Consider the following 26532-nt stretch of genomic DNA (forward strand, 5'->3'; position numbering starts at 1 on the left):
CATGATACAGGAAACGTGATGACGACACACAGAGAGCTGCGGACACGTGACCCGTTCACCTGTGCCTAACCTGTTTATCTCTGCTGCTCCTCTGACTCGTAGCTCAAGGATAAATTCAAATCCTCGTCGTTTGAACAGAAAGTTTGAGTTTCCAGTGATTTTCACAGAATAAACGCTCCAGGCTGCCGCAGTAAGTTTCTGTAAAAGGTTTAGTTTAAAGTTTAAAGTTTCGTCGCCTGTGTGGACTTAGACCTCTGTCAGTCAGGTTATTGCTTCAAACAAGGAAGTCCGCTCTGTTGAACCCGTCGTTGATTGTCGCATCGACGGGGGGCCGTTTGGAAATGGCAGTGAATGAGGTCTGCTGGCTGTTCTGAGAGGCCATTTTATTCTGCATGTTGATCCTATAACGCTGGCTTTGTGTGGACAGCGTCATCTAAACGGGATAAAGTTGCTTCCACCGTCCCTACAAGGTGAGCTGTGTATAAAGACGGAGAATATCAAGACAATTTTAAAGGGACAGTCTATCACTTCCATCTACAGTGGTATGTGTTTAAATTATTTTTTTATATATATTTTTCTTATTTGTAGTATGATAATAAAATCTAGGTTTTGTTGTGTTCACATTATTGGGCACCATTCAGTCAATCCCACAGGGGACGTGTTCTCACATTATAGGTGACTGTAAGCCTCACCCAGACTTTGTGTGTCTGTTTCAGATGAACATTTCATTGCAAGACATGGATTTATCAACCGAAAATAACTCCATTGTACACCTGGATGCACCGATTCTCCCAGACAAGTCAGACATCTCCAACATGACCATCATTGAGACAAGCAATGGCACAATCATAGAAGACCAGCTGTTTCTAAACACACTGGCTGCTCAGGGCCTCTCAGGGATATTTGTCTGGTCCGCCTTGCTCATGACATGCCACCAGGTGAGTTTGTGTCATCCTGGACGAGATTTCTAAATACCCGTGAAATACACCTGAAGGTACTTAAATCACTGCTCCACATAACACTAGTGAGTAATAGCAGCCTCAAAGCGTTGTGCTCTCAGTGATGTAAATGTGTAATCTGAGATGGTTGCAGAGTGACACGTTGTATCTCCCTTGCCAGAGGACAGAAAGAAAATGCTTACATCCATAAAGGATTATTATATTGCACAGTGTCGTGAATTCAGTGCCTCAGCTTCACACCGCTTATTTTCATACTCACACCGGCACTTTGTCTTATCTAGTCAAAGTATTCCAGGCAGGTATTATCCTTTCTACTTTGTGCTCGCACTGCCTCGCTGCATTGTGGGAATGTTTTGCTTACTCTATAGTTGACTGTGACTATTAGATTCAAATGGACGAAATTCCTTTAGTTTATTAAAGGACAATCAATGCACAGCAAGCTCTGTGGGGGGGAATGGATGAATAAATGGCTCAACACAGGCCACCTTTACCCAGAAACCATTTCAGTGCTGCTGTAAATGAGTGTTTCCTCTTGTGTGGGTGAGTTACCCACTGTGCGCAGATGATAGCTTATCATTATGGTTTTATCATTCAGAGAGAATGCAGTAGGGTGCAGTGTATTATCAGCAGGGAAATCAAATGATATTGAAATAGCATTTACAGCGTTATAAAGGATCAGGGTGTTTTCTTGTTCGCAGTGGTTTTAATGTTGTGCAGCTGTAATAGTTCCCAGATTTAGCTGATGATTGTATAACTGGCATGACAGCTGCTACTTTAATTTATTGTAACTGTAGTTCACTTAATAATTTTGTATTTTAGGAGTCTACAGTAGTTTAGTGGAGATTTAAAAATTGAGATATATGTCGTGTATCCTGATATAGCCTAAAAATATTGCAGTATTATTTTAAAGATCTCTAGCCCAGCCTTAGTCATAATTGTGTCTTTTTATTGTGTAATTAATTAAAAAGTTGTTATTTTTTCAGGTACCATATAAAGCTATATACAAACCCTCACAGAACATCATCACGTTGTATCCTGTGAGTATGAAAACAGTCCTCGTTTAGGGATTTGTGACTCAATATCCACCAAATTGGTTTCTATCTTTTTTTAATATAGTACTTGTTTGGCCAAACACTTGCCACAAGACATTTTAATTGAGCAAATAAATAGTAAGTGCTCTGCAGGGAGATGGAGCAGGTATTGCAACAGGCATCCCTTCTGTCACACAGGGAGAATAAAATGGTCTGCAGGACTAGTGTTGCAATGCTGGTAGTGTTTCATCTGACTTGGCTCCAGAGGATTGCTATAGACTCCTAAACTCACATGCTGAATACTAAACACAGAAAGACAATGACCTTAGATCCTCTTTGCTGTAAAGTTGCCAATGCTTTTTGGACTGGTAATCGGTGGACTCACTTTTGTTGGTGGTCTTATTGGTCCCATTGCAACATGAAGTACTCGGGATTAAGAGCAACAGACTACATTTATCGTGCTGTATGGATGTATATACTGTAACTAAATGGGAGGAGCATGAGCAGAACATGATGCAGGCACTTCTGTTGTAGAATATATATGTTTTAAAACTTGTGATACCTCGAACTCTACTTTCAGGGCAGAAATTGCAGAAATACATCTGAGATTTACTCGGGCTTGAAGCATTTTTCAGTTTACAGCTATGAATTACTGTCAGGTCAGCGTTATGGAGTCAGGGAGGACACAGGCTTCTCTGGCTTTTCAGGCAAATGGAGGACATCAGTCAACAGTCTGCTTCACTTCACATGTTACGATGGCCAAATGCATCACACCCCTGCCCACCCTCACAGTAATCAGGCTTTAATGTGCAGCCTCTAATGGGCATTTAATCAAGCTGAATGCGTTGAGCAGAGTGAGACTCTGGATGTTGTTTAGCTTGCTTCTACAAATGGAGGTTTTTAGAATGAAAAAAAAAAAATCAGACCCACCGATAGTGCATTTTAAATTAAAAAAAAAAGTACAAAACTATGTCAAGAAATTATTCAGGAAGTGAAACGACTGTAGAGCTGCAACAATTAGTCAATTATTTTTGTAATTAACTGTTCTAGTCATTTTTAATACACCAGTGCAATAAAATATTATTATGGCTTCTTGTTGTTGTTTTCAAGGAGTTATGACTAATGCTACGTGGAGAAAGTCGTTAGGATTGGCTAGCTGAGCTTAAGGTTGCTACCAAGGATAAATTTCCTTACAGATTCATCTGATGATTATTTTCTTAATTAATCAATATCAATAAAATAAATAAAAATGCCCATTACAAACAAAACCCAAGCGGATGGCTTCATATTTCTTCAGTCAAAAATAGAGCTGCAAATATTGATTAATTGATTAGTCAGTCGAAAGAAAATAATCACCTACTCTTTTATTGATTGATGTATTGTTTCAGTCATTGTTAACAAGCAAACATTTGTTGGTTCCAGCTTCTTAAATGTGAGAATTTCCTGCTTTTCTTTGTCATTAATGATGCTGAATGAGGAGTCTTTGGGTTTTGTACTGTTGCTTGGACAAAACAAGCAATTTGAAGACATACTTTGGGCTCAGGGGCATTGTGATAAGCATTTTTCACTTTTTTTTTGACATTTTATAGTCTAAAAAATCAATGAATCTAGAAAATAATAGGCAGATTAATCGATAATGAAAGTAGTAGTTAGTTGCAGCCATAGTCCAAAACCTAAAGATATTCAGTTTCTAATCACATAAGACAAAGTAAAGGGGAAAACTGTCACATTTAAGGAACTGGATCCAGAGAGTGTTGGGCTTTTTTGTTTGAAGAATAACTTGCTTTCAAGAGACTGACTAATTGTTTTAGAAGTGAGTCGACTGTCTGATGAGGTCACGCATGGATGTGGTCGTGATGTTGTTTGTTTTCTGTCCCTTATTAGTGAGCAGTCTGATTACTTGGATTGCCCCCTTGTTCTCAATTAGTTGACTAATGGGTTATAATAAGCATCTTGGTCAACTGAGAAAATTTTAGTTGGTTAGTCATTTTTTTAAATGGTCTCTTTATGACCAATGAGTCATCAGTCATGACTAGAGAACGATCGCTATGTCTGTGGCACTATATTAATATTCCCTAATATGCTTTGGTCTGTAATAATTGCTACAATTTAAGAGCTCTTTCTGCATGACTGCAGTCATCTGCAGAAGGACAATAATATTGAAGAAACAATTTAGCAGATTTTCCTATTTAAATATGCAACTTGTTTAGTTGAAGAGATCCTATGAGTATTTGTCAGATAAGAATTCATTTATTGTAGGATAAATTAAATTTGCAGGGTTATAAGCTATTGATGTATTTCTATTCCTTATTGTTTGTTGGATCAGAGGTGTTGCCAGGTTATGGCAGTTTCCCCACAGCTTTATGTTACAACAGCTTTGTTTTTGATTTATTAACATTGGTGAGATTAGCTCACCTGCAATCACCTGCCAGCATTACCTGAGAGCCCTTAGAGGAGCAGTTTGGCTGTGCTTTAATTACACTCTCAAAAACACATCTCCCTCTGCTGGCATACAGATCACAAAGTGATGTGTTTGCTTGAGATCAGAATGGATAAGCCTGTGGCAATACGACAAGGCCTCTTAACATTTAATCAGGATGGTAATAGCTGTTGCAGATATCAACAGTTGCTCTTTGGCGAGTCAGAATTCTAAGACAACATGTCCTTAATGTTATTTTGACTAGTAGCTTCTCTAATTAGTGACATCTTCAATTCATTTCTTACTGGTCAACAATTATTTTTTTGTTGTAGATATCTGTAACTTGATTATAACTAGTTGATATTAACCACAAACTCTGTTACAGATATCTGTAATTCAATTTTGATGTTTTGTATTTCAAAGGTGACATATCCATAATGTAATTTTGACTAGTTGCAGTTGTAATTAAGGATATCTACAACTAAATTCTTAATAGTCAAGATGACAATTGTTGATTCCAACAATTCAGTTCTCACTAGCGTCAATGTTCGTTTTATCTACAATCGTTTTTACATTACAGATATTCTAAATGGAATTCTAGATATTTAAAATTAAATTCTGACAAGTCAAAATTAAATTATTGATAACGTTTGCTTAGGAATATTGAAAATGTAATTTCAGATATCTAAAATACAAGTGTAACTAGTAAAAACTGCATTTATAGCAGTAACAACTATATTTGAGATATCTATGATTGCTTTTGTAACTAGTCAGAATTAAATTTTAGATATCAAAGAAGGAATTTCCACTAGTCAAAATCTCATTGTACATATCTTTAATGACGTACGTACCTATCTGAAATTAATATGGCAGTTTGTCCGACATTTCATTTCAAGTGGGATGTAAAAGTTGATCAGTGGCTTTCACGTTATGACACCCACATATCTGTAATAGTTTGATATGTTGGACATATGCGGAAATGAAGTTTTTGATAGCTGACATAAGAAATGACATTACACTAGTCACAACTCTTTTCAACATGTTGAAGTTCAATTGTAGATACTGGTAATTGTCATATTTACTAGTGTAAAAGAAATTATTGATGTCTAGAATTGAATTAAAGATAAAGGAAATCAGTTTTGACTAGTTGAAATTTCATTCTGCATGTGAAAATATATTTAACATGTCAAAGTTGTTCTGCACATATCTTAAATGAATATTTCAACATTGCAAAATGACATTTTGACGTGTCCAATAGTGAAAACTAAATCACTACCAGTCAACCCCACTGATTAAATGTTAAAAGGGCTTGCCATATGAGCCAACACTTAACCTCAGCCTCACTACAGTGGCAAGATGTACATTTCAGTGGGGTTGCAAAAAAATGTGAAATCATTTAAATCATTAGGATGTAGCTCATGTGTCACTTGTTTGTTTTGCCGTGTCAAAAAGCTAAGCCTTGTATATTTAACTAAGCCCAGACATATGCCTGCTTTTAACTACGCACTTGCATGTGCAAGATGAATGCCTCACATATCTTGCATCAGTTTGGAGCGCTCATTGTGCATGTCCTGAAGAATAAACACTATGCTTACGCGAGATGGAATACACACATGAACGGTAGGGGCAGAGTAACATACATACTCGCCATTGCCACAACCTGCTTGACTTAGAAGCCTTTCATACCATTTGCAATGGTGCCACTGTGTCGAAATGTTTATTGCTTATATCATGCAAATATGCTAGTTCTATAAGGTCTGAGTTCTCTGGTATACCCTATAGTCGAATCCTCCAGTAATGAGTACATAAGCAAGCACGTAAACAATTACGTTCACAACGCAGCCAGTTTTTTTCTTGGCAAACCCCTGATTAAAAAGCAAATATGTCTCCCGCACAAAGGTCACTGGAAAGACGGATGATCGGACTGTCATATGCTGTGTGTGTTCCAATAAGTGCTGTCAGCTGCACCACATTAGCTTTATGGCTGCCATATGGGGCGTGTGTGTGTGTGCATGCGTGTGTGTCTGTGTGTTTTTAAAAGTAAAGGTTAAGACCTTTTATCAGCTTAGTGAAAAAAAGTCTATTTACATATCACATTCTCTGCTTCTGTGTCTGAGCCGAGCTAAAGCTGCACAATGTAAGGTGTGGCCAGTCATTTGAAAGCTGGAATGTTTTATAAGGTCGTGACAATGAGAGGTGGGTGATCCCTTTTTATTCCAGTCAGCGCTGCTGCCGTGTTTCATAGTGACAGATCTTTACACAGACAGAAGTCAGTGTAGTGAGTGCAAGATAAAATCAATCTATAAATAGTATCATCCAGGTAAAGAGCATATTTGGTTGTTTTCTGTTGGCTCTCTGGCGGTTGACATGTCACGTGGATCACACGCACATGGATTATATTGCTTCAGAGTCAGTGCAGGAAAACATTGTTGGCTGCAGTATATCATTTCCTATTTTATCATCTCATACATCATGAGCAGAAATTAAGCTTCCCAGTTGTTTAATTCATAACTCTATTCTGTTTTTCTTATGCTTTGTTTATATTTTTTTATTGTAGATCTATACACATCTTCGATCCTACACTGTCCCCAATGAGCAGCGCTACATCATCCGCATCCTGTTTATCGTGCCAGTTTATGCCTTTGATTCATGGCTCAGCCTGCTCTTTATCAGCAACGACCAGTACTACGTCTACTTTGATTCTGTTCGAGACTGCTACGAAGGTAAGCACCACAAGCACTCCCCCTTCCATTATCTGCCTGATAACGTTCTCTCTGGACAGTCTGGGTTGTTTCCCTGCACCCATATCTTCCATGGCTGAAAGGAAAGCAAAGACAAGGAACTGACCAAACTAGTTTTACACCTCAGACATTGTTCTCATGTAGGTAAACCTCATTATTTATAATAGGTGTTACGTTTCTAGGAGGAGTAATTTTAGGAGCATCCCAATGTGTGCACTTGTGTTTGCAAATGGAAAGAGAAAAAAATCTAGTTTTTCTTTTTTTAAAACTTTTATTTTTTTCAAAATGTATTTGTAATTCTGCAGTGATTTTTAATATTAACCCGTGCTGCAGATTTTAGTTTATTGTCTTTGCCACGCTGCAACCGTAATTGTGCATTGTTTTAAGACCAAAGCACTTCGCCAATGGCAAAGGTGAATCATATGCAAAATGGATTACAAGTAATTTGAGAAAAGGGAAAAGTAAGAAATACATTATTCAGGAGATTAGTTTCCAGTTTGCAGGCCAATTTTGTGGCTGATTGATAGTGCGGCGCATCAGAAAGCAGGGAAACTGGAATACCACCAGCGGCCACAGCTAAAACATAATGAACCTTCTCTTGACTGGACACCATCTGCATTAGCTTCATTTAATCCCTCCTTAAATAGCAACAAAGGATTAGGAAGGGATTTTCAAGACACAGAACCCTTGGAAGCTTCTTAATGTAAGGACTGAAACATTTATTGTTCCAAAATGTAGGACTAATTATTTTTTTTTATCATGTGGAAGTCTTCTCTAAAATGATTTGACCTTTTCATATAAAGTTATACTTGAAGGTGGTGAGTAATAATTGTGCAGTTGAAATCATGCCATGTATGTCACAGAGTTCAAAGACGTAACTCTCCCTCTGTCTGTTACAGCATTTGTCATTTACAATTTCCTGAGCCTGTCCTTTGAGTATCTGGGAGGAGAGAGCGCAATCATGTCAGAGATCCGAGGGAAGCCCATACAGTGAGTGCTCTCATTCCAATTCTCCATTCAGTTGTGATGTACATGTACATACTGGTTTGGTGTGGTTATCCTGGTTTGAAGATTTTTACCAGCCCCTTAAACGTGTGTGTCATCATGCCACAATGTGGTTGTGGAGACACCAGTTGTAGCCAGAACTACCACAGAAGCCATTTTGTCCATATGTCTGCGGACAGAATTTGTCTTCAATATCACATCAAATAAAGTTCATTTATAAAGCACATTAAAAACAACCACAGTTGACCAAAGTGCTTTTCAGAATAAAAGAATGACACACAAATATAAAGCAATATAAAATGTACACACATATAAAACAGAATAACACTGGTAAGAACAATTGCATATGTAAAAAAAAAAAAAGATTATAAAATACTAAAATATTCAAACCACTCCAAACAACCAAAGGCCATTGAAAACATGTACTTTTTAAGATTTGTCTCGGGGGTTGATTGAGAGCGAAACACTTTCCGATGCTTTGGAGCAGCTACCGCAAGGCACAGTCTCCCCTCACCCACCAGCCCCGATTGCGGGACAGTTAAAAGACATTGCTCTGAGGATCCAAGAGGTCGGGACTTGGAGTAAGGGCAGAGAAGATCAGCTAAATACTGGGGTGCCAAAAAACCTGAATAAAAGAAGTGACTATGAGGTAGTCAGCGCAAGGCTGCTGGCACTGGTGTAATGCTGTCTCTAGTATCACAACCCTCAAAAGCATCACAACTGTGCAAGATGCAGCCTTGAAACTTTAGTGGTGTGCTATTTAAATCACAATGAAGGCTGCGTTAAGAAATGGGTTTGGTACAAACAAGTGCTCCAGAAGCAGGAGGGTAGGAAGATGAATGCTGCATTAGGTCAGATACCTGGCGGGTGACCGCAAGAGAGATGATATTTTGTCTTTTTTACTTTCGGGTTTGGTTCTGGGTGATAAAAGAACATTGGGTGGGATTGATGGTGGTGGGTTATAAATATATTAAAAAAAAAAAAAATTTAAACGGTGCACGGTTATTATTGGATTTGCAGTTTTAGGTCAGGCCACAGTTTTTGTGTCTGCAATTCAGGTTGTGTTGCGGAACTAACTGATCATATGTGCAGGTTGCTAGGCAGGTGCAGTATTGCATGTTACAGTTCTTGATTGGGAGCAGGTCTGACTACTCAGACCTGTGCAGGACTCTGGCAGAAAGTGGAGAAGGGGTCATTGGCCCCCCATTTTACCCCCCGTGCTCAAGAAACTTTATAGGTGTGTAGCTGAGATCGCAACAAAGGCAGAGTTTGAGGATGGGTGTGGTCCCAGGAAGGGGGCCGGAAGAGGTTTTTATTCATTGTAAGTCACAGATCGCGTAAAGATAGCCTTTATTTGAAATGTTAAGTTGACAGAATATCACTTTATCCTCAGCTGGACTAGAGTAAACTAAGGTATGGTTTTGTCTTTGTGTGTACAATTGCAAATGGTGCAAGGTGCATCTTGCTGCCCTTGAATAAGTATTTAGTCTGAACAACACAGTGGAAGAGCAGGAGCAATAAACAAGTGCCTTGTTAATCTGTGACACTTATCCTTTATCTCAGAGCTTCTGACCAGCCTTAGACAGCCTGTGTTTTATGGCTGACTCAGCCACAGGGCAGCAGCTCTTTGCCAGGTTCTTAAGACAGTGGAGACACTAATGTTGAGCCCTGACAAATGGCAGCATTGCTCAACACCAGCCACTGGAGACGAGGCATAAATTCTACATCTTGTTTTATAAAAATTCACTGCAATGCCTTGCTGTTGCAAGTCCTTTAGGATTTCCATAGACATCCAGTATTGTGGATAATAAAGTTTTAAAGTTCAAGCTGAGTGTGTTTGAATCACCAGTAGATGAAATAGATTACATACTTCCTGTATATTTGCCATGACCATGTGCACAGTCTACATGCCTACATACGACATTTTAATAGCACATTAGGCCTGCTCCTATTCTAATTATTATTGTACACCGATGTTAAATTCAGTTTAATATGTCATGTTCCCATTAATAAACTAGATTTGGTGTAAACTTCCTAAACAATACACCTCTGCTGTACACAACTATGAATCAACACAGGGAACAACAAATATTTGGACTACTTCCACTTCACTGCAGGCAATCCCAATTTCTTTCTCAAATTCAATTTGACTGAATAACTATGCTCTCATTTGCAAGTGTTGACGATGCATCTGAGTGTTTGGGCATCAGTAATCAGTAAAGAAGAAAAAAACAAACAAATTAAGCAAATGGAAACAATTAGAAATGTAGACATTAGGCAAGTAATGACATGTTTGATAGTCTTTGTACAGTCTGATGGCTGGGAGCATGCGGTTAGTGTGATGCAGCTACAGAGCACCCCGACTGTGAGCTGTTGTTTAGGGGGAGTTTCGACCTAATCTTCCTCTCTGTGGCCTCCAGGCTCGGTCATACAGTGGAGCCCGTCTTTCTTACCAGTTTATTTATTGTATCTGCCTCCCCCCTGCCTCAGCTGCCTCCCAAACACAACACTGCTGACTTAGAGTATTGATACATTGAACAAAGAATAATTACAAAAATATAATTACAAATGCTGAAACCAGAGCTCCTTAAGGGAAAAGAATAATGTAGCCTCGTTTGTCCAGTTCAGCAGTATTGTCAGACCAGTCTGGTTTGTTGTTGATGCTGTTGTTTTAGCCAAAACCATTTAGTTAATCTGCCTAAGACACCATAAGACCAGGCAGTCTTTAAATCCACTGTCTCACACAACTCCTTGAACTACTGTACAAGTTACATGTATTGTTCTATAGACTGGGAACAAGTTTCCCCAATTACAAATGAATCAAAAACAGGTTTATTGTATGTGCAATTGGAATTTCCAATAACCACACACAATATGGTGTAAGCAGCTTGTCTTTCAGTTGACATGGTTGACTTTTGTGTTGCTCTAAATAACCTCCAATTGGGATTTTGTCATGTAGGCAGCTTTGCATAAACACTATAGTCTCAGTCTGTAACACTTTTTGTCAATTGTCAGTGCCTATTTCTGGCTATTTCAACCCTCTGAATTTGATTTTGTTGTTTTTCATATCTTTGCCCCCCCTACATATGCATGTGGTCAAAATATTAGCAACATCTTTCAGTACACTGCGGTCAAATACAGCACCACCCTGAAAATGTGCCATAGGACTGAGTCAACTTACAACCAACTTGAAGTCTCCATGAAATGAAGAATACATTTTTCCCTTTTTTAATTCTGTGCCTTCGTGTTAGTTGATCATTTATTTGTTAAATCCCAAAAATATGTCAAAAAAATCTCTGTGTTTTCTCTTTTTGTAAAACCAGGTACAATGTTTTTAAAATGTTTGATGACTCATCAGGGGTGTTTCCTCAAGCTAATCTAATCAAATGAGACTTTGAGAGACTACCTAGCCACAACAGTCGCATACCTTTGTTTTCATTTCCAAAACAGTGTGGCTGAAGTCTAAATAATCCATCTCTCCCTTGTCCTCTCCTGTTCTAATGGGGAAGGAGGTTTTTGTGGCTCCATATCGTGCTAAACTTTAAGCCTAGATCGCTCTTGTAAATGTGCATCACTCAAATATTCTGTTTTACTGGGAAATACACTACAGTGGAGACGCAAAAGACGCCCTAACTTGCGTTTCACAGAGACTTCAGGCCATAATGTTGACTAGGACTGCACCCAATGATAATTTTCAGGAAAGATTCATCTTCTGATTATTTTCTTGATTGATTGCTTTGTTGTTCTGTCTCTAAAATGTCTAAAAAAAAAAAAAAAAAAAAAAAAAAAAAAGATTGCCCTTTGGGAGACAATGTGATGTCTTAAAATGTCTCATTTTGTCTGACTAATAGACAAAAACCTAGTTGCATACAACAGAGAACAAGCGGCAAGTCCTCACTGACATTGTAGAAGCAAATGTTTGGCATGTTTGAAAATCCTTTGATTAGCTAAATTAATAATCAACGAACTATTATTTGCTCTAATGTCAATGAGACTGTTGGTTTATTGTGTGGCTGTTGAATTACATCGCACATGTTTCTATTATACATGCCACTCAATACATATTTAAACTTGCTTCTGTTATGTGATGCTAAATGTCTGATGTCTCAGTGTTGACATGACTTCATATCATCATTTCCTGTTGTCTCCATAGGTCAAGTTGTCTGTACGGCACCTGCTGCCTCGTTGGAATGAGCTACTCCATCGGCTTTTTGAGATTCTGCAAACAGGTGAGCTTCAATCATCCCCTTATCTGCGCTCTGGAGATGCTCCCTTTTGACCACTGAAATAAATTCACCCAGTATAAGAATACATCAAATTGTCTTGGAGAAAAAAAGATGCTGGGCTGTAAATTACCATTCTGCCCACATCTCCAGGCTGCTTAAAAATGACAGCTGTTATAATTGGCTGTGTGCTTTTCAGAGGATAACATCCACTGGTTTAAGAAAAAAAGGGAAACAAAAGCAATTGAGGCCAGGTGAAAGCAGCTTGATAATAAACACGGAGAGATGATATGAGCTGTCAGCGCAGCGCTCCCTCCCAGTGTCTCAGGATGCTGCACGAGCTCCCTGCCTAACGCTGATGAAAATTGGAACTGAGATTTACGTCTTCAAAACAAAATACATGGTGAAATGAACATTTTTTTTTTAATGAATGGAACAACAAGTGATAAACACTCGATGTGCCCTCACAGGAATCCTACGTGAAATGTTCTAAAAGGAAAACAGTGCAAGTTTTCTCTGATGGCACATCTGAGAGGAAACACAGTTAAAGGATATTTCCTTGTGAGAGAACAATTAAAGACCAACACACTTGATTGCTAAAAGAGCTTTGTACATGTCAGCATTGTGTAGAACACCCATCTGTGTTGCTGGAGTCCCGGGTGTCAGTGCTGTGAAAGTTTTGGCCTAAAGCTAGGACTTAGCACTGAATTATTCTGCTCTTAAACTGGGTTAACCTCATTAACATTCATTGAACAGTAAATTTTAGAAATCAATGTATTGAGCACCTGTGAAATTATTAAAAACTTTGCAGGTCAATTCCCACAAAGCGAGCGACTAACAGGATTCATGTGCCGTCGGACATACTAATTTATACTAGCGGGATTACCAAAGCCCTCAATCATATTGATCACATAGCGTTGTCACTTGGAGAAAACACCATCGTGTTAGTCTTTGAGAGAAAACTTCAAGGAGACGCGTCTGCAACAGCTCATCAAAGTCAAGTAGTACAACTAGCACATAGGACCCTGACAGAGCACAAGATCTGAAAGGCCTTGATCCATTTTCGGGTGGGGTGGTGGGTAAAAGCATTGAAATTCTTTGCGCATTTTGGGGAAGCTTCAATGTGTGATTAGAGGAGGGGTTAACAAATGAATCACTGATATGGAAAAGCAGCCTAGAGTAATTGTGGTTCTTAGAGATAAGATTAGAGGATAAGCTGCTCTTGCATCCCAAACTGTTTTTTGACATTTCAGTTTTAAGTCCTTTATCATATCGTGGGACACTTTAAGGTCTTACTCTTCTGAAAAAGGGCAAAAGTGAAATCCTACGGATGGCAGGAGGCAGCTGTTGCGCTTTTGAGGGTCATTGGGAAGAGCGCAGAACAAAATAGACTGCCATCTGATGGGTGTGCGTCGTGTCCTTGTTCATGTTACACGTGGCTTTGCACCAGTGAACACCCTGAATACATTTGCCTTTTCTGCTTTCTTTCACTCCCCCAAATGTTATCATTTAGCGGGGTGTTTTTGTGATACTTTTGTTGTCTGCAGTCTCCTTAAAGGAAAGAACAGCAGCAAGAATACACAAGCAGCTGATACAAAAAAATGGAAATGATTTATTGATGTCGGGCAGAGGTTTTATCAGAAAGGCCTCTGAGGGTTTCCCTGCAGAAATTAAAGATTCAAGAGTGGACAGCACAGAGCGCAGAGGCTGGGAGAGGAGTGTGAGGCAACATAATAAAATACAATAAAAAAACAACGGCCTTGTGGTCCGACACATAGATTTGTTAATTAAACTGTTATCAATTTAGGAGGATTATTTTTGAGCATCTGTGTTGTAATACGCAGAGGAGACGGGTGTTGCTGTTTAACAGGACTCTGGAGAAATTTAGAAATCACTCCTGTCGATAGTTGCCACCCGTGAGCTGTTGCAGGGAGCTCTGAAGTGGTAAAAAATTATAACAGAAAGAAAATGCTTCGGGTCATTTCAAGCTGTGAATTCTCCACCAGACGTTATTTAGTATTGTGATGGAAAACGCCGGCAAGTTGCTTACAGAAAATGGGAGAAGTCAAATGTGGTGAAAATAACAGATGTGCACATTATCCTAAATGTGCATAACTCTTTGATTGACCAGTTTGCAATAAAGCTGTTATCAAGCCGCTAACAAGTATGTAACATATCCTCTTATCTAACATTGTATCCAGCAGTGTGCGCCAACACTCATGTAGCTTAGCAGTTAAGTCTGTATAGAGTCTGCATGCATGGATGCAGTTAATAACTAAATTAATTTGAGGCAGAAACCGCAGGTGACTTTTAATCTGCTAGCATTATGAATGTGCATTGTGTTTTGAATATCAAGCATGTCAGGAAGTATCATGCAAAATTATTTGCTTTGAAGCTTTTAGTCCTGACAGTCTTTGCTTCCCTTATGCCTGCTCTGCTGCCAGCTTGTCACTCTGAATATTCTCAAAGCACATCAGTAATATAAATGATTATTGATGTCATTTTGTCAAGCCCACCCTTGAGTCGGGCCATTCTAAAAAGCCTCCCTCTGGATAATCAAGTCGAACACTCCTGGTCTGTTGCTTTCAAGTGCCACAGCGGTGATGGTAGTTTGGAGCAGCCTCTGTCAAATTGGTTGGTTCAGGGTTCAATACACAACACAGAGGACATCTGTCCTCCGGTCTTATATTGCATGCAGGTCTACATCCCTCTGCATCCTCCGGCTAGTCCCTATTCACATCAGCATGAAGATATCCGTTTCAGATGGTTTACTCTCTACAGCTGTTGGAGAGACAAACTTAACAGAGGATGCATTCTATTTATTTTATGACCTTTTTAATTAAGGTATTTGCCTCCTTGCTGGGAGTTTAATGAGAGTGTCGATACCACTCTCATGTCTGTCCACTGAAGCTGCGTTTTCAACAAAAACTGTCTGTATAGTACCTTTAGAACTGTATGGAAATCATACACACATGTACCTACTTCCTGGATCTGTTTAGCGTTTCCACCGCAGACAGTACTCCTAAATGTTGGCGGTGTTGTTGGAGTCACTGCTCTGTCCAGCTCTCACTGTTTTTCCTGTTCACCAGTGATGCAAAGGAACATCTGCATCTTGATCAGGATTGCATGCCTACATTTTCAGAACAAAAAACAAACAAAACACGCTGCAGTGAGAGTCTCTCTCAATGGGATATTTAAAAATGGCGGGTTTGTGCATTGAGCCCTTGTGGTGCAAGAGAGGAGGTGTAGTGCTGCCCGAGCACACTGGAACAACACGCTGCCACATTTAAAAGAATATTCTCAGTTAACATGAAATATAGATTCATTTTTTAAGTGCATGAAGATCCAATCATTACTAAAAGCATATGTCATCCAAGAGAGCCAGTAAAAACAAATAGCATGGTCGAAGTTGTCATTGAAATTTAACATGTTTTGACAGATTCATGTCCTCAACTCATGCATTGAGTAACGTGCATGAAAACATTCCACCTTAAATGCTGCTGCTAGCTGCCGGCTGTAGCCTTTGAACAGCAGGGTGAATTAGATTATATTTTGGTCAGTCTAGAGCTGCTAACTGTTAACTCATAAAGATGAAAAAGCAGGAAAACATCCTTTTATTTTGTAGTTTAAGTTTACTTTTCACCCCTCACACATGAACTGTCGTGGTGAAGAGGGAGCTGAGCCGGAAGGTGAAGCTTCCGATTTATTGGTCCATCTACTTCCCAACCCTCACCTGTGGTCATGAGCTGTGGGTAGTGACCCAAAGAATAGCGGATACAAGTGGCCGAAATGACTTTTTTCCAGGGCGTTGCTGGGCTCAGCCTCACAGAATGGGTAAGGAGTTGGACATCCGGAGTGAGCTCAGAGTAGAGCCGCTGCTCCTGCGCGTCAAAACGGGTCAGTTGAGGTGGTTTGGGCATCTGATCAGGATCAGATACCTCCTGGGCACCTCCCATTGGAGGTGCTCTAGGCACGTCTCACTGGTACACGCTGGAGGGATTACATATCTCATCTAACCTGGGAGCACCTCCTGAGGAGGAGCTGGAAAGCATTGCTGGGGAGAGGGACGTCTGGGGTGCTTTGCTTGATCTGCTGACCCTGTGACCTGGCCCAGGATAAGCGGATGAAAATGAATGGATGGATAGATGGAGTTTACTTTTGTATGAAAAACTCACCAACCACAACTCACCCCCGAGCAGGAGTAATGGTTGTCTCTTGACCAATCAAGTATCGATTGATCCAAGAGTGGATCAGTATGAAAGAGTGGTGGTGAAAAATAGGGACACTTCTATTGGTACCAGCCTCAACTTTTCACAATGAAAATGCGAAAATAATTATTCTATTGTGTATCGACCTGAACTGAACCAGACTCCTGGTGGAAATGAGGCTTAAGTGTAAGCCCACAGCCAGCAGCTCGTTACCTTGGCCAAAAACAAAAAGACTGGAAACGGGGGAAACGACCAGCCTGGCTTTAAGTCCACCTGCCAGCACCTCTAAAGCTCACTAATGAACAGGTTATATCTTGTTTCTTTAACCTGTACTAAAAAACAAATTTGAATGAACAACAGTTTGCTGTTTTATGAGAGGTTATGTGCCAGACTTTTTGATGGCCAAGAAATTCTCCAACTAACAACAGCTTGTAAAACAGCAGAATGTCTTTTTTACACTTGCAAGGTTTTTGAGTGGATTAAACAAACAATTTACAACCTGTTAATTAGCGAGCTCTGCCTGTTCTCAGTGAGCAGTAACAGATCTTTTCTAGGTAATTAGATATACAAACAGAGTCTGACGTCAGCCTTCGTCCTTTATCCTCCTCCTCCTTCATGGTGTCCTTGCTTGTTTGGGTGTCTCACTCTGAATTGTAATGTGTTCTCCAGGCGACTCTCCAGTTCTGCGTTGTCAAACCCATCATGGCAGTCATCACCATCATCCTCCAGGCCCATGGCAAATATCACGACGGAGATTTTAAGTGAGCAGCACCTCTCTTTCCATTTCATTCTTTTATGTTTCGTACACATTCCGTGTCATTGCCAGCAGGCTTGTTTGCTGTTTATGTGCACATGGAAATAATTTTGCAAATAGAGATAATTATATCACCTCCTCACAGTTGGCACGATGAAGATGTTCAGAATTAAAGGGTTTCATTTCAGGCAGGAAAGTGCTGGGACTCAAACTTTCCTGTGAGAGTGTGCAGGTACTTTACTGCATGTTGTCCCGACTGTGTCACCGCCCCAACCATAATCTCATCCTTCTGGGTATTGGTGATATTACAAAGAATAAGTCAAGGGTATGATATATGGTGTAAAGAAATTATATTTCTTTTTAAGTTCTCCCCAAATGTAAGTGCTCCAAAATGAAGACACTTAATTCCTTCTTTGTGTTGCACTAAGTGAAGCACAGTTATATAAGGCGAGATGTATTGTTTCATTTCGTAGTTTTACTTTGGATGTGACTGACAAACTTAATTTCAGTGTATTTCCAGTCGTATTAGATGATCCAATGAGGGTCTCAACAGAATATGAAGAGGGTAATACATTCAATAAAATTGTCTTTAGCATGTAATCAAAAGCTTTAAAATCGGCAGCTCATAAAGTCTGCCCGACTTATTTTCAGGTGCTCTTCTCCGCCTCTCAGCTCAGCGTCTCTTTCTGAAGATTCAGCTGTGACAACACTTGTTTCTAAACTACTCAGAAGAAGCGCAGAGTTCAACAAGAGCTTGAGACAGACGTTTCCAATCAGCTTTATATCATTACCCTCTTACTGTGGTGCTAAAAGATAGACATGATTAAATTCTTCCTGCTTATTTCTCCACAGACTGCAACAGCAAAATTAGCAGGCAGAAGTCTTTTTTTTAAGCTCTGTAGCAAGACCATGATGATTCACAGATTGTTTACTTATACGCTTTCAGCCAACCATGCACTCTATACTGCATGGGAGTAATTAGTGTAGTCACAGCTGAGGCCTCGGAGAGGCTCTGTAGAATGCAAAGAGGGTAGAAATGCAGTCTGACAATGAAACCTAGACAAGTGTGCCTTTTTGTCGAATGCATCCTGAAATAAGATGGCCATGTACAAACAGGCTTTATTAACAGCTTCCAAATGCGACGACAAAAAGGCTGTATTTCCAGCTGTTCTCGCAATATGGTTCAAAGTGTCATCAAATTTACGCTGCCAGCCTTTTTCTTTCAGCCCGAAGTAGTAAATGGATTCAAAATGTGAATAAATTGTGGCTGTCAGAACCCTTAGGGATATGATCACAGATAGAAAAATGTTGTATGGTTGTATGAAATATATAATTTTGGGTGTTTTACTACTCTGTTTCTGTGCAGCATAAATGGAGGATACCTATACATCACAATCATCTACAACTTCTCAGTCAGCCTGGCTCTGTACGCTCTCTTTCTCTTCTTCTTTGCAACAAGTGACCTGCTCAGACCGTACGAGCCAGTGCTAAAGTTCCTCACAATCAAATCTGTCATCTTCTTATCTTTCTGGCAAGGTAAGCTCACCCATCTACATCTTCTGTATCAGTACATAAAAGTATAAATTGCAAATAAAAATGTTGCTGCTTTTATAGGAATGGTGCTCGCCATCCTGGAGCGCTGCGGCGTCATACCCAACGCGCTCTTCATCGATGGCCAACAGGTCGGCGCCGGCACCGTGGCAGCGGGCTGGCAGAACTTCATCATCTGCATCGAAATGTTCTTCGCTGCCATCGCCCTCAGATATGCCTTCACATGCACCGTCTACCAGGAGAAAAAGAGTGAGGTGCCAGGTGAGAGCTGTAGTCTGTACATCATTACCTCGTGGCCTCCCCTTGAAATTATGTCACCATGTTCCGCAGCTAATTGCACTTCTCCCACACAGAATAAGGACTGACAGACTTTGAAAGTGTTAGCAGAGGCTGTAATTGCATTTCTCTGTGCTTTTTGCAGCCATTTGGTCCAGTCAGACTGATTTTTAGACTTAGATTTTAACTGATACACAAACCTGAGTGTCGACATATTCACAAATTTTGTACTTAAATATGCTGTCGTAATCAGTGCGTCAGTCAGGTTGTAAGTCAGCAGGGCCTTTTGTCGGCCTCTGGGCACAAACTGTTACTCATGGCTCGGAGGACAGATGCCAGTGAAACAATGTAGGGGAAGATGAAGATGAATTCAAAAGCCACAGTACTGTAAGTGCAGGGAGGAAGCGGCATGTTGACGTCAGTGCTGCTTCCAAGGAACAGACAAATGGAAGCCATGGGAAAAGCCTTCCGTAACTACATCAATCATTTTGCCTTTTTTCTGCTGTAGGAAACTCTCTGTTCCCTTGAGCTGCTTAACATGCAGAAGCACTGGAAGTGATGATGAAAACTGAAGCGTTTCTATATCAATCTGATATAACCATTTTATTTAATCAAGTTGAAAATCGAAGCAGGGATGAGATGAAATTATTGGTTTTCATCCTGCCCATATGAGAAGAAATCCATTATTCATCTTGCCTATAATAATGTTGCTCCAAAGCTGATTATTACAGCTCTTTTTATTTTAAGTTGTATTGCTTTATCCATCCCGTCTCCTCCTACTGAACCGAACTTTTTGGCACGCACAGAAACACTAGCTTTGCTGCTGCACACACACACACACACACACACACACACCCTCAGGTGTTGATGTGTGCGATTGCAGAGATTGCCACACCTCTGGTTTACTGTTCTCGTGCTCCAGGCCTGTGGAGCGGTCAGGCAGTAAGGAGAAACTCAGCAGACCGTGCCTAACTGCCCTGCAAGCCCCCCCCCCCCCCCCCCCACCCCCTTCCACCCACCCCACCTTGCCCTTCTCTTTGCCACCTCTATGAGCCAATCCAGACTGATGTACTGCCAGTGACCCTGAAACACAAAGCTGTGGATGTCTGCCCGCTCTTTTCTGCCTTGAACACCCTTTTAGTTCTGGGGTACATTCAACCTGGCTCACAGCTGGGTGCTAAGGGACCATCAGTGGAGACGGTGACTGTGACTTGTGTTCAGTCCATTTATAGACTGCAGCCTGTGAGAAAGCAGCGACAAAAGAAATACATCATGTCTATTTAGTGTTTCTTCTTGAACTGATTCTCAAATAATGCTGCTATCATGCCGCACAGTGGATAGTTTGTTGTGCCTATTGGACAAGTACGCAATTAATCGACAGATGAAATTAATTTGACATGTCAGTAAGTCATTTATCCAGCAAAAATTAAAAACATTTGTTCTGGCCTCTTGAATATGAGCATTTGCTGCATTCTGTTTCATATAATTAATTATATGATAATATTAATTATATATTTTTTTTTTTAAGTCTGTTTATACAAAAGCAGCAATATAAAGATGGCAACTTATAATGGGCTTTTTTTTTTTTTACAGTGGAATGAATGAATGAAATGAAAATAATCATTACTTTAAGATCCACTGTGTATGATTCAGGGGGATATATTAGCAGAAAAGGAATATAATGTAATAAGTGTGTTAAGTGCATTATCACCTGAAAATAAGGGCCTGTTTATACGGTTCCGTATATTTCTGAAAACAGGTATTTATCTTTGCGTTTGCACCAATCATTTCACGTAACCGGCGTTTTTCTCAACGAAAACGGAGCATTTCAAAAACGGCTTCCAAAGTGAAAGTTTTTAAAAATATCCGTTTCTATGGAGACATGTAAAATAGACAGATTTTGGAAAACGATGACGTTGCAACCCAGTTCGCGCATGCCCATTAGGCGCCCGGGACCACAACAACAATGGCGGATATATGCCTGGTTGTTTACGTTTTGTCAGCACTTTTGGGACTACTTATGAGCTTACAAATGAACTTAGCACTGCTGCATCAACATCACCACTACATCAGCGCACAAAGACGTCTGCTGTGCCCAATATTAGTAAGTGTATAGCAGCTAACTATGCTACATAAGGTTAAAATGTAGTTTATCATTGTTTTTATCACTAGCGCCAAGAGGAAAACAAATCACTGTGCATGCGCAGAACGTTCCCCTATGGTGTTTGACATATGGCGTATGGCCACCTACTGGCCTGGCATGCTAATTGCAGCAAAAAGCTGTAAACGGGGATATCGTTTTCACAACTGATCATTTAAACCTAGGGATGGGTACCTTTCACATTTGAACCAATACGGTACCGATACCCGGTACCTGGGAATTGGTACCGGTACGCAACGGTACCTGTTTTCGGTACTTTTTTTGCATGTATGTGTGGTAACAAAGGATATTTCATTTAGAATTTTTTTTTTGTCAAAACTAACATTTATTTCTCAATATCAAACAGGATAAAACAACATCTAACACTGTTTGTAACATAATATCAAAAGGTAGCCTATATAATTGACTATGCAGCAGTTCTTTTTATTGCACAAAATAAACCCACTCCTACTACCTCCTATTCCTCCTCTTTCCCCTCTGGGAAAAATGTGTGTGGGGGAGTGTAACGTTAAAGTTAGAGAATACGAGGAACCGAGCTGATATCACTATAACTAAGGCAAGTTAAAATGCGAAGCTAACGTTAGAATGACCAGAACAAAGCACAATCATCTTAAACACTAAGCTTATTAATTACCTAGAACCGATGTAGGTAATGCCCCACTTAATCACCGTCATCATCATCAAATGTTAATCCCACTTCTTCTTCCGCGATGCTGGCTGCAGATGACAACGAGCCACTAGCTGCAGGTGTGCTAACGCCAGGAGAAGTAGCCTTAACTTTCAGGCTATCAAATACTGTGCAGTCGTCTGCCTTTAAAAACACCTTGTGCTTGACCAGGTGCTTCCTCAGTTTTAAGGTATTTCCGTAGCTGGCCTTGCGTCACGAATATTGCAGCGAGCGTAGTCTGCATCAAACTTTGAGATATGGAGCCACACCTTCGACCTCTTTCTCTCAGCCATGCTGCTTTGTTGATAGCTGCCACTGATGTGATCACGCTCTCGTGCGTACAATGCTGCATTCACGATAGGCAGTAAAAACGTCTCTCCTCCACACTAAGTCCCTAGGATGCGTTCAGGTACCGAAATGTGGTACTGTTTGATTTTACGTGAATCCGTCGGTACCAATAAAAGTACCGAACTCAGTACCCATCCCTGTTTAAACCCGGAATTTGTTTTTTGTATATACACGGGATAAATAAAAAGTCTGTTTTTATTTCTGTCAGTAACTGTGTAAACAAGGCCTAAGAATTGTCCTGCTATCGTTACCTTAGAATGAGATGCTTATATCTACATAGGGAGAGGGTCATCGTCCCTTGAATCTGCCATGTTGCACTGCCATGTTTCTACAGTAGCTCAGAATGGACAAGCCAAACACTGACTCTAGATGGAGCCATTTGCGTTTGCACATCAGCCACCATAGTTAGAAGCTCCTCTGCGATGAGCAACGTCAGAAGAACACTTATTTTTTCAACGTGAAACCGCTTTAATCAATCATTGTTTTTACCTGTTAAAACTACCTCGTCTGTTTGTTTTGGAGAGGAGGAGACCACTGCAGACTGGTTGCAATCATAAATCCTCACCACTATATTTCACTTATTCCCCCTAAATCTTACACATTGTTCTTAATTGTTAAATTAAATAATGATTATTGATAATTGTGTACACATTAGTTCAGGGATTTAAAGTAGTAGTTACACATTTTGGGAAATACGAAATAATAAACAGGCTATCATTCTTATGTCTCCATGGTAAATAGCTGGATCTAGCAGCTTGTTAGCTTAGCTTAGCATAAAGACTGGAATGGGAGAAACCGTTTGTATTGCTCTGTTTGAACAAAACCCACACTTCAAATCAGCAGCTCTTAAATTCATCAGTTAGCAGGTTATATTTGCTTATACTTATATCAAAAACTGGAGTTAAAACAACAATTTAAAACTTTACAGGAGATGTATTATGCTAGTCTCTTTCCTGACTGGGAACATTTCACAGGCAACCAGATAAGACTCCAGGAAGTTATTGTCAGACTACTCCCAAAGCTGTAACACTGTCGTCAAGTGCATGATTGTGTAATCGTTTATCTCCCGATGTCGTCATTGTTCCCACAGAGGACGTCCCACGTATGCAGAGCATCTCCAGCGGTCTGAAGGAGACTATAAATCCAGGAGACATGGTGCAGGATGCGATCCACAACTTCTCCCCAGCCTACCAGCAGTACACCCAGCAGTCCACACAGGAGGTGGTCCAGCCCAGCACGAACGGAAAAGTGTCCTCAGGCAACAAGAGCTCCCACAAACCTGACAAAATCATGCTGATTACCTCTGATGACGAATTCTAGGCATTTTCCCAGCAAGATCCAGGTGTTTGTGTCCTTGCCACCCCTATCTCTGACCCCCTGGGGAAACAGCTGTATGGCATATCACACAGAGCTGGAGTGAATCCAGGTGTTTAATTTTCATGATCCCAGTATTTAAGGTGGACTGCGTACTTCTGTCCTGTTTTAATAAATAATTTAATCACCTAAAGGAGGATGAAATTCATAGCAGTTTTTAAAAAACGATAGCTGACCCATCTCTTTCTGGGCAGTAATAATCACAGGAAAATGCCATGTCACCTTCACTGTATCAGAGACATCTGGAGCTGTGCGTTTTCTTTAAATCAAGGTGCAGGATGTTCAGCAGTGTCCCTGATCCTGATTCTGTTTCGTTCATTATGTCAGCGCTCGCTCTCTGGCCGTCTGAAGTGCGCTCTCTCTGATTCATGTCAGTTTCAAAGAGGAGATGATTAATATGTGACTCCGGGAGGGAAGCAGGGAAGCCAGCAATGGCTGGGAATGACACTTTATGGACCGTCTCTCGCATCTGCTTGTTTGAAGTATTTGCTGAGCATTTCTCTGCATGGTTTCCTGACAAATGGAAAGATTTGTTCAGAGACACTTTTGTTTTGGAGCAGGCACTTCAAACTGCAGACTATAGCACTTCGCAGTCCTTTGTATCTACCGTAGCATGGACAAATTGGATAAACCTGTCTCCTACAAAGTGGGAGTTGTGTTATTCTCATTAATTTTCCCAGCATGCTAAAGAGTTTAATTCAGTGCAACCAGACACCCATTCAACAGACGCTAACAATTAGTCTTTTTTGCAGCTTCTGCACTATTGTAAAAGCTTTTGGCAGAAACTTTTAATGTTTGACGTGTTCACATCAATATTCACGTTGTAATTCCACGTTCCAGGGATTATGAAATATGTGCAGAGTTTAATTGTTGTAAATTGTGGTGTTTAACTTGTTATCTTTGTGTAAAAAAAAAAAAGCTCTGCTTGGATTATGAATTGGGAAGATTTTAATGTATTTAATGTGTGTAATTCAGCCGTAGTCAGAGCAAACCAAATCCTGTGCGGGGAAGAGAGAAACTCAAATCTGTGTGCTTCGAGAGACTTCATAGTTTCTTCTCCCACTTTTATTTCTGTAGCAATGTTATCATCTGTGATTATGTCACATGGGAAACATTTAGAGACTAATTTTGTTTATCATAGGTTGTTTTAATTTCCATATCATCTTGTGCCAATTATAGCTGTCTTTCTGGGAAAGCAGACATTAATTTACCGTCGGGTACTAAGTAATATTTAGAGATTGTAAGGAATAGTTGACGTACAGTATGTGTCTTAGTCCTGTGTGGCACTCATGCTAAATTAAACAGTTGTTTTTGCTTTTGTATCTTGAACTGAGTGACTCTGCACTTCTCAATGAGGAAAAAAAAAGCTTTATTTGAAGGTACAAAAACAGACACAGCAGACTTATTTATAGGAATAATTTACCATACTTTAAATCAGAGCAGAAACAAATACAGACTTTATTTGTACATGAGGGTAGTTCATTGAGAAAACATGTAAAGAAATGAATGTAAAATAAAAAATAATTTAGGTGTTTTTGTTTTAATAAAATTACACAATTCAATGAAATAAATATAAAATATATATGAGCAGAATAATGACAAGTTGTGATGGGTACATACTCACTTTATGCTGCCTTATTACTGTCCTCGTTTACTGTCAACACGGCTCACTCATAAGCCTCGACATGTTGCTATGAGACTAGAACAAGGAAATCCAATAAAAATACAAACTTAACATAGAAACTGCTGCTGTTAAACTAATGTATTTAACCCACAACCCTATCAGCCATATACTAGCTCCATTTCTTCTATTACGGAGCTATTTTTTCTGAATTTATAGTCAAAACCTCTTCATACTACAAGACTAAAACTGACTTTCTACACGTCTAAAGTTAAATACTGTAGCTTGTAGGACTGGCAAAGCCTCTGTGTGGCAGCTTATTTAATCAAAGAGGAAGCAATTTTAAATTAAACCTTTGAATACCTAGTCAAGATATACAAGAAACCTCATTTCCATACATACATTTGCATTGTTGTGGTTCATGTAAAAATGTAAAATAACCACTGATATCTTAAACAGTGACATCGATACTGTATAACAAGCTGCAGTTGCTCGGGGGAAGAAAGAAAAAGTTTTTCTCACCCATTATCTACATTTCCATATAATGCTCCATAAAATGCAGGTCTGCTTTTCTTTCAGCAAAAAAAGTGGCTTGTAGGAAATAAAAAAAAATATATTATGCTTGTGGTTAGGTAGCTAGCCTAAGAGCAACATGTAGTTGAGAGCATGAATGGACCTCTGCTGGGTCACAATGGGTGTAAAATTAGCAACAAAGGACTTAATTCACCTGGAGAGAGGTTTGTCTTTTATTATGGCACGGTACAGAACTGTATACTTTTTTTACAATACTTTTAAATTCTCAGAGTATTTTTTTTTTAAGGTGTGCTGCCTGAAAGCATCCACCTCAGATCCAAATACAGTAATATGTGCTAAAATTAAACAATGCGTCATTTTACAGCATTTTGTTTGAAACTTTACCACGAGAGGTCACATTAATGCTCGTCAGAAAACACTTCAAGCTGTCTTCAAAGAGGATGTATACATGTAATTATGTATCTATAAATTCTGACTCAGTATAGATACAGGCTAAAACAGACCGTAAATATAAAGGTCTGAGTGGACGGTTTTTAGCAGCTTTGGAATTATTTTCTGGTAAGATTTCTTACAGGTTACAAAAGCATTACTGTCATTGTCATTTGAAACAATCGACTGCAGAAAGACTAGGTTTACATGCAGGTTAATGCTCCAAAATAA

General features: G+C 39.7%; 1 protein-coding gene across 2 annotated transcripts; it reads left to right on the forward strand.

The window, feature by feature from the left end:
• The first annotated feature begins 33 nt into the window (after positions 1–33).
• On the forward strand, positions 34–25046 carry tmem184a (transmembrane protein 184a). Of its 2 annotated transcripts, none has more exons than XM_033645950.2 (9): positions 34–542; positions 717–938; positions 6967–7132; positions 8050–8140; positions 12309–12384; positions 17256–17347; positions 18707–18876; positions 18955–19152; positions 23434–25046. In XM_033645950.2, exons 2-9 carry the CDS (start codon positions 717–719, stop codon positions 23661–23663), a joined length of 1245 nt encoding a protein of 414 aa, XP_033501841.1. In that variant the 5' UTR covers positions 34–542; the 3' UTR covers positions 23664–25046. The 2 variants fall into 2 exon arrangements, with proteins under 2 accessions (XP_033501841.1, XP_033501842.1); XM_033645951.2 differs by having other exon boundaries at positions 330–470.
• The last annotated feature ends 1486 nt before the right edge of the window (positions 25047–26532 follow it).

This window comes from Epinephelus lanceolatus, chromosome 18, assembly GCF_041903045.1.
Source record: "Epinephelus lanceolatus isolate andai-2023 chromosome 18, ASM4190304v1, whole genome shotgun sequence".
NCBI classification, from domain to species: Eukaryota; Metazoa; Chordata; class Actinopteri; order Perciformes; family Serranidae; genus Epinephelus; species Epinephelus lanceolatus.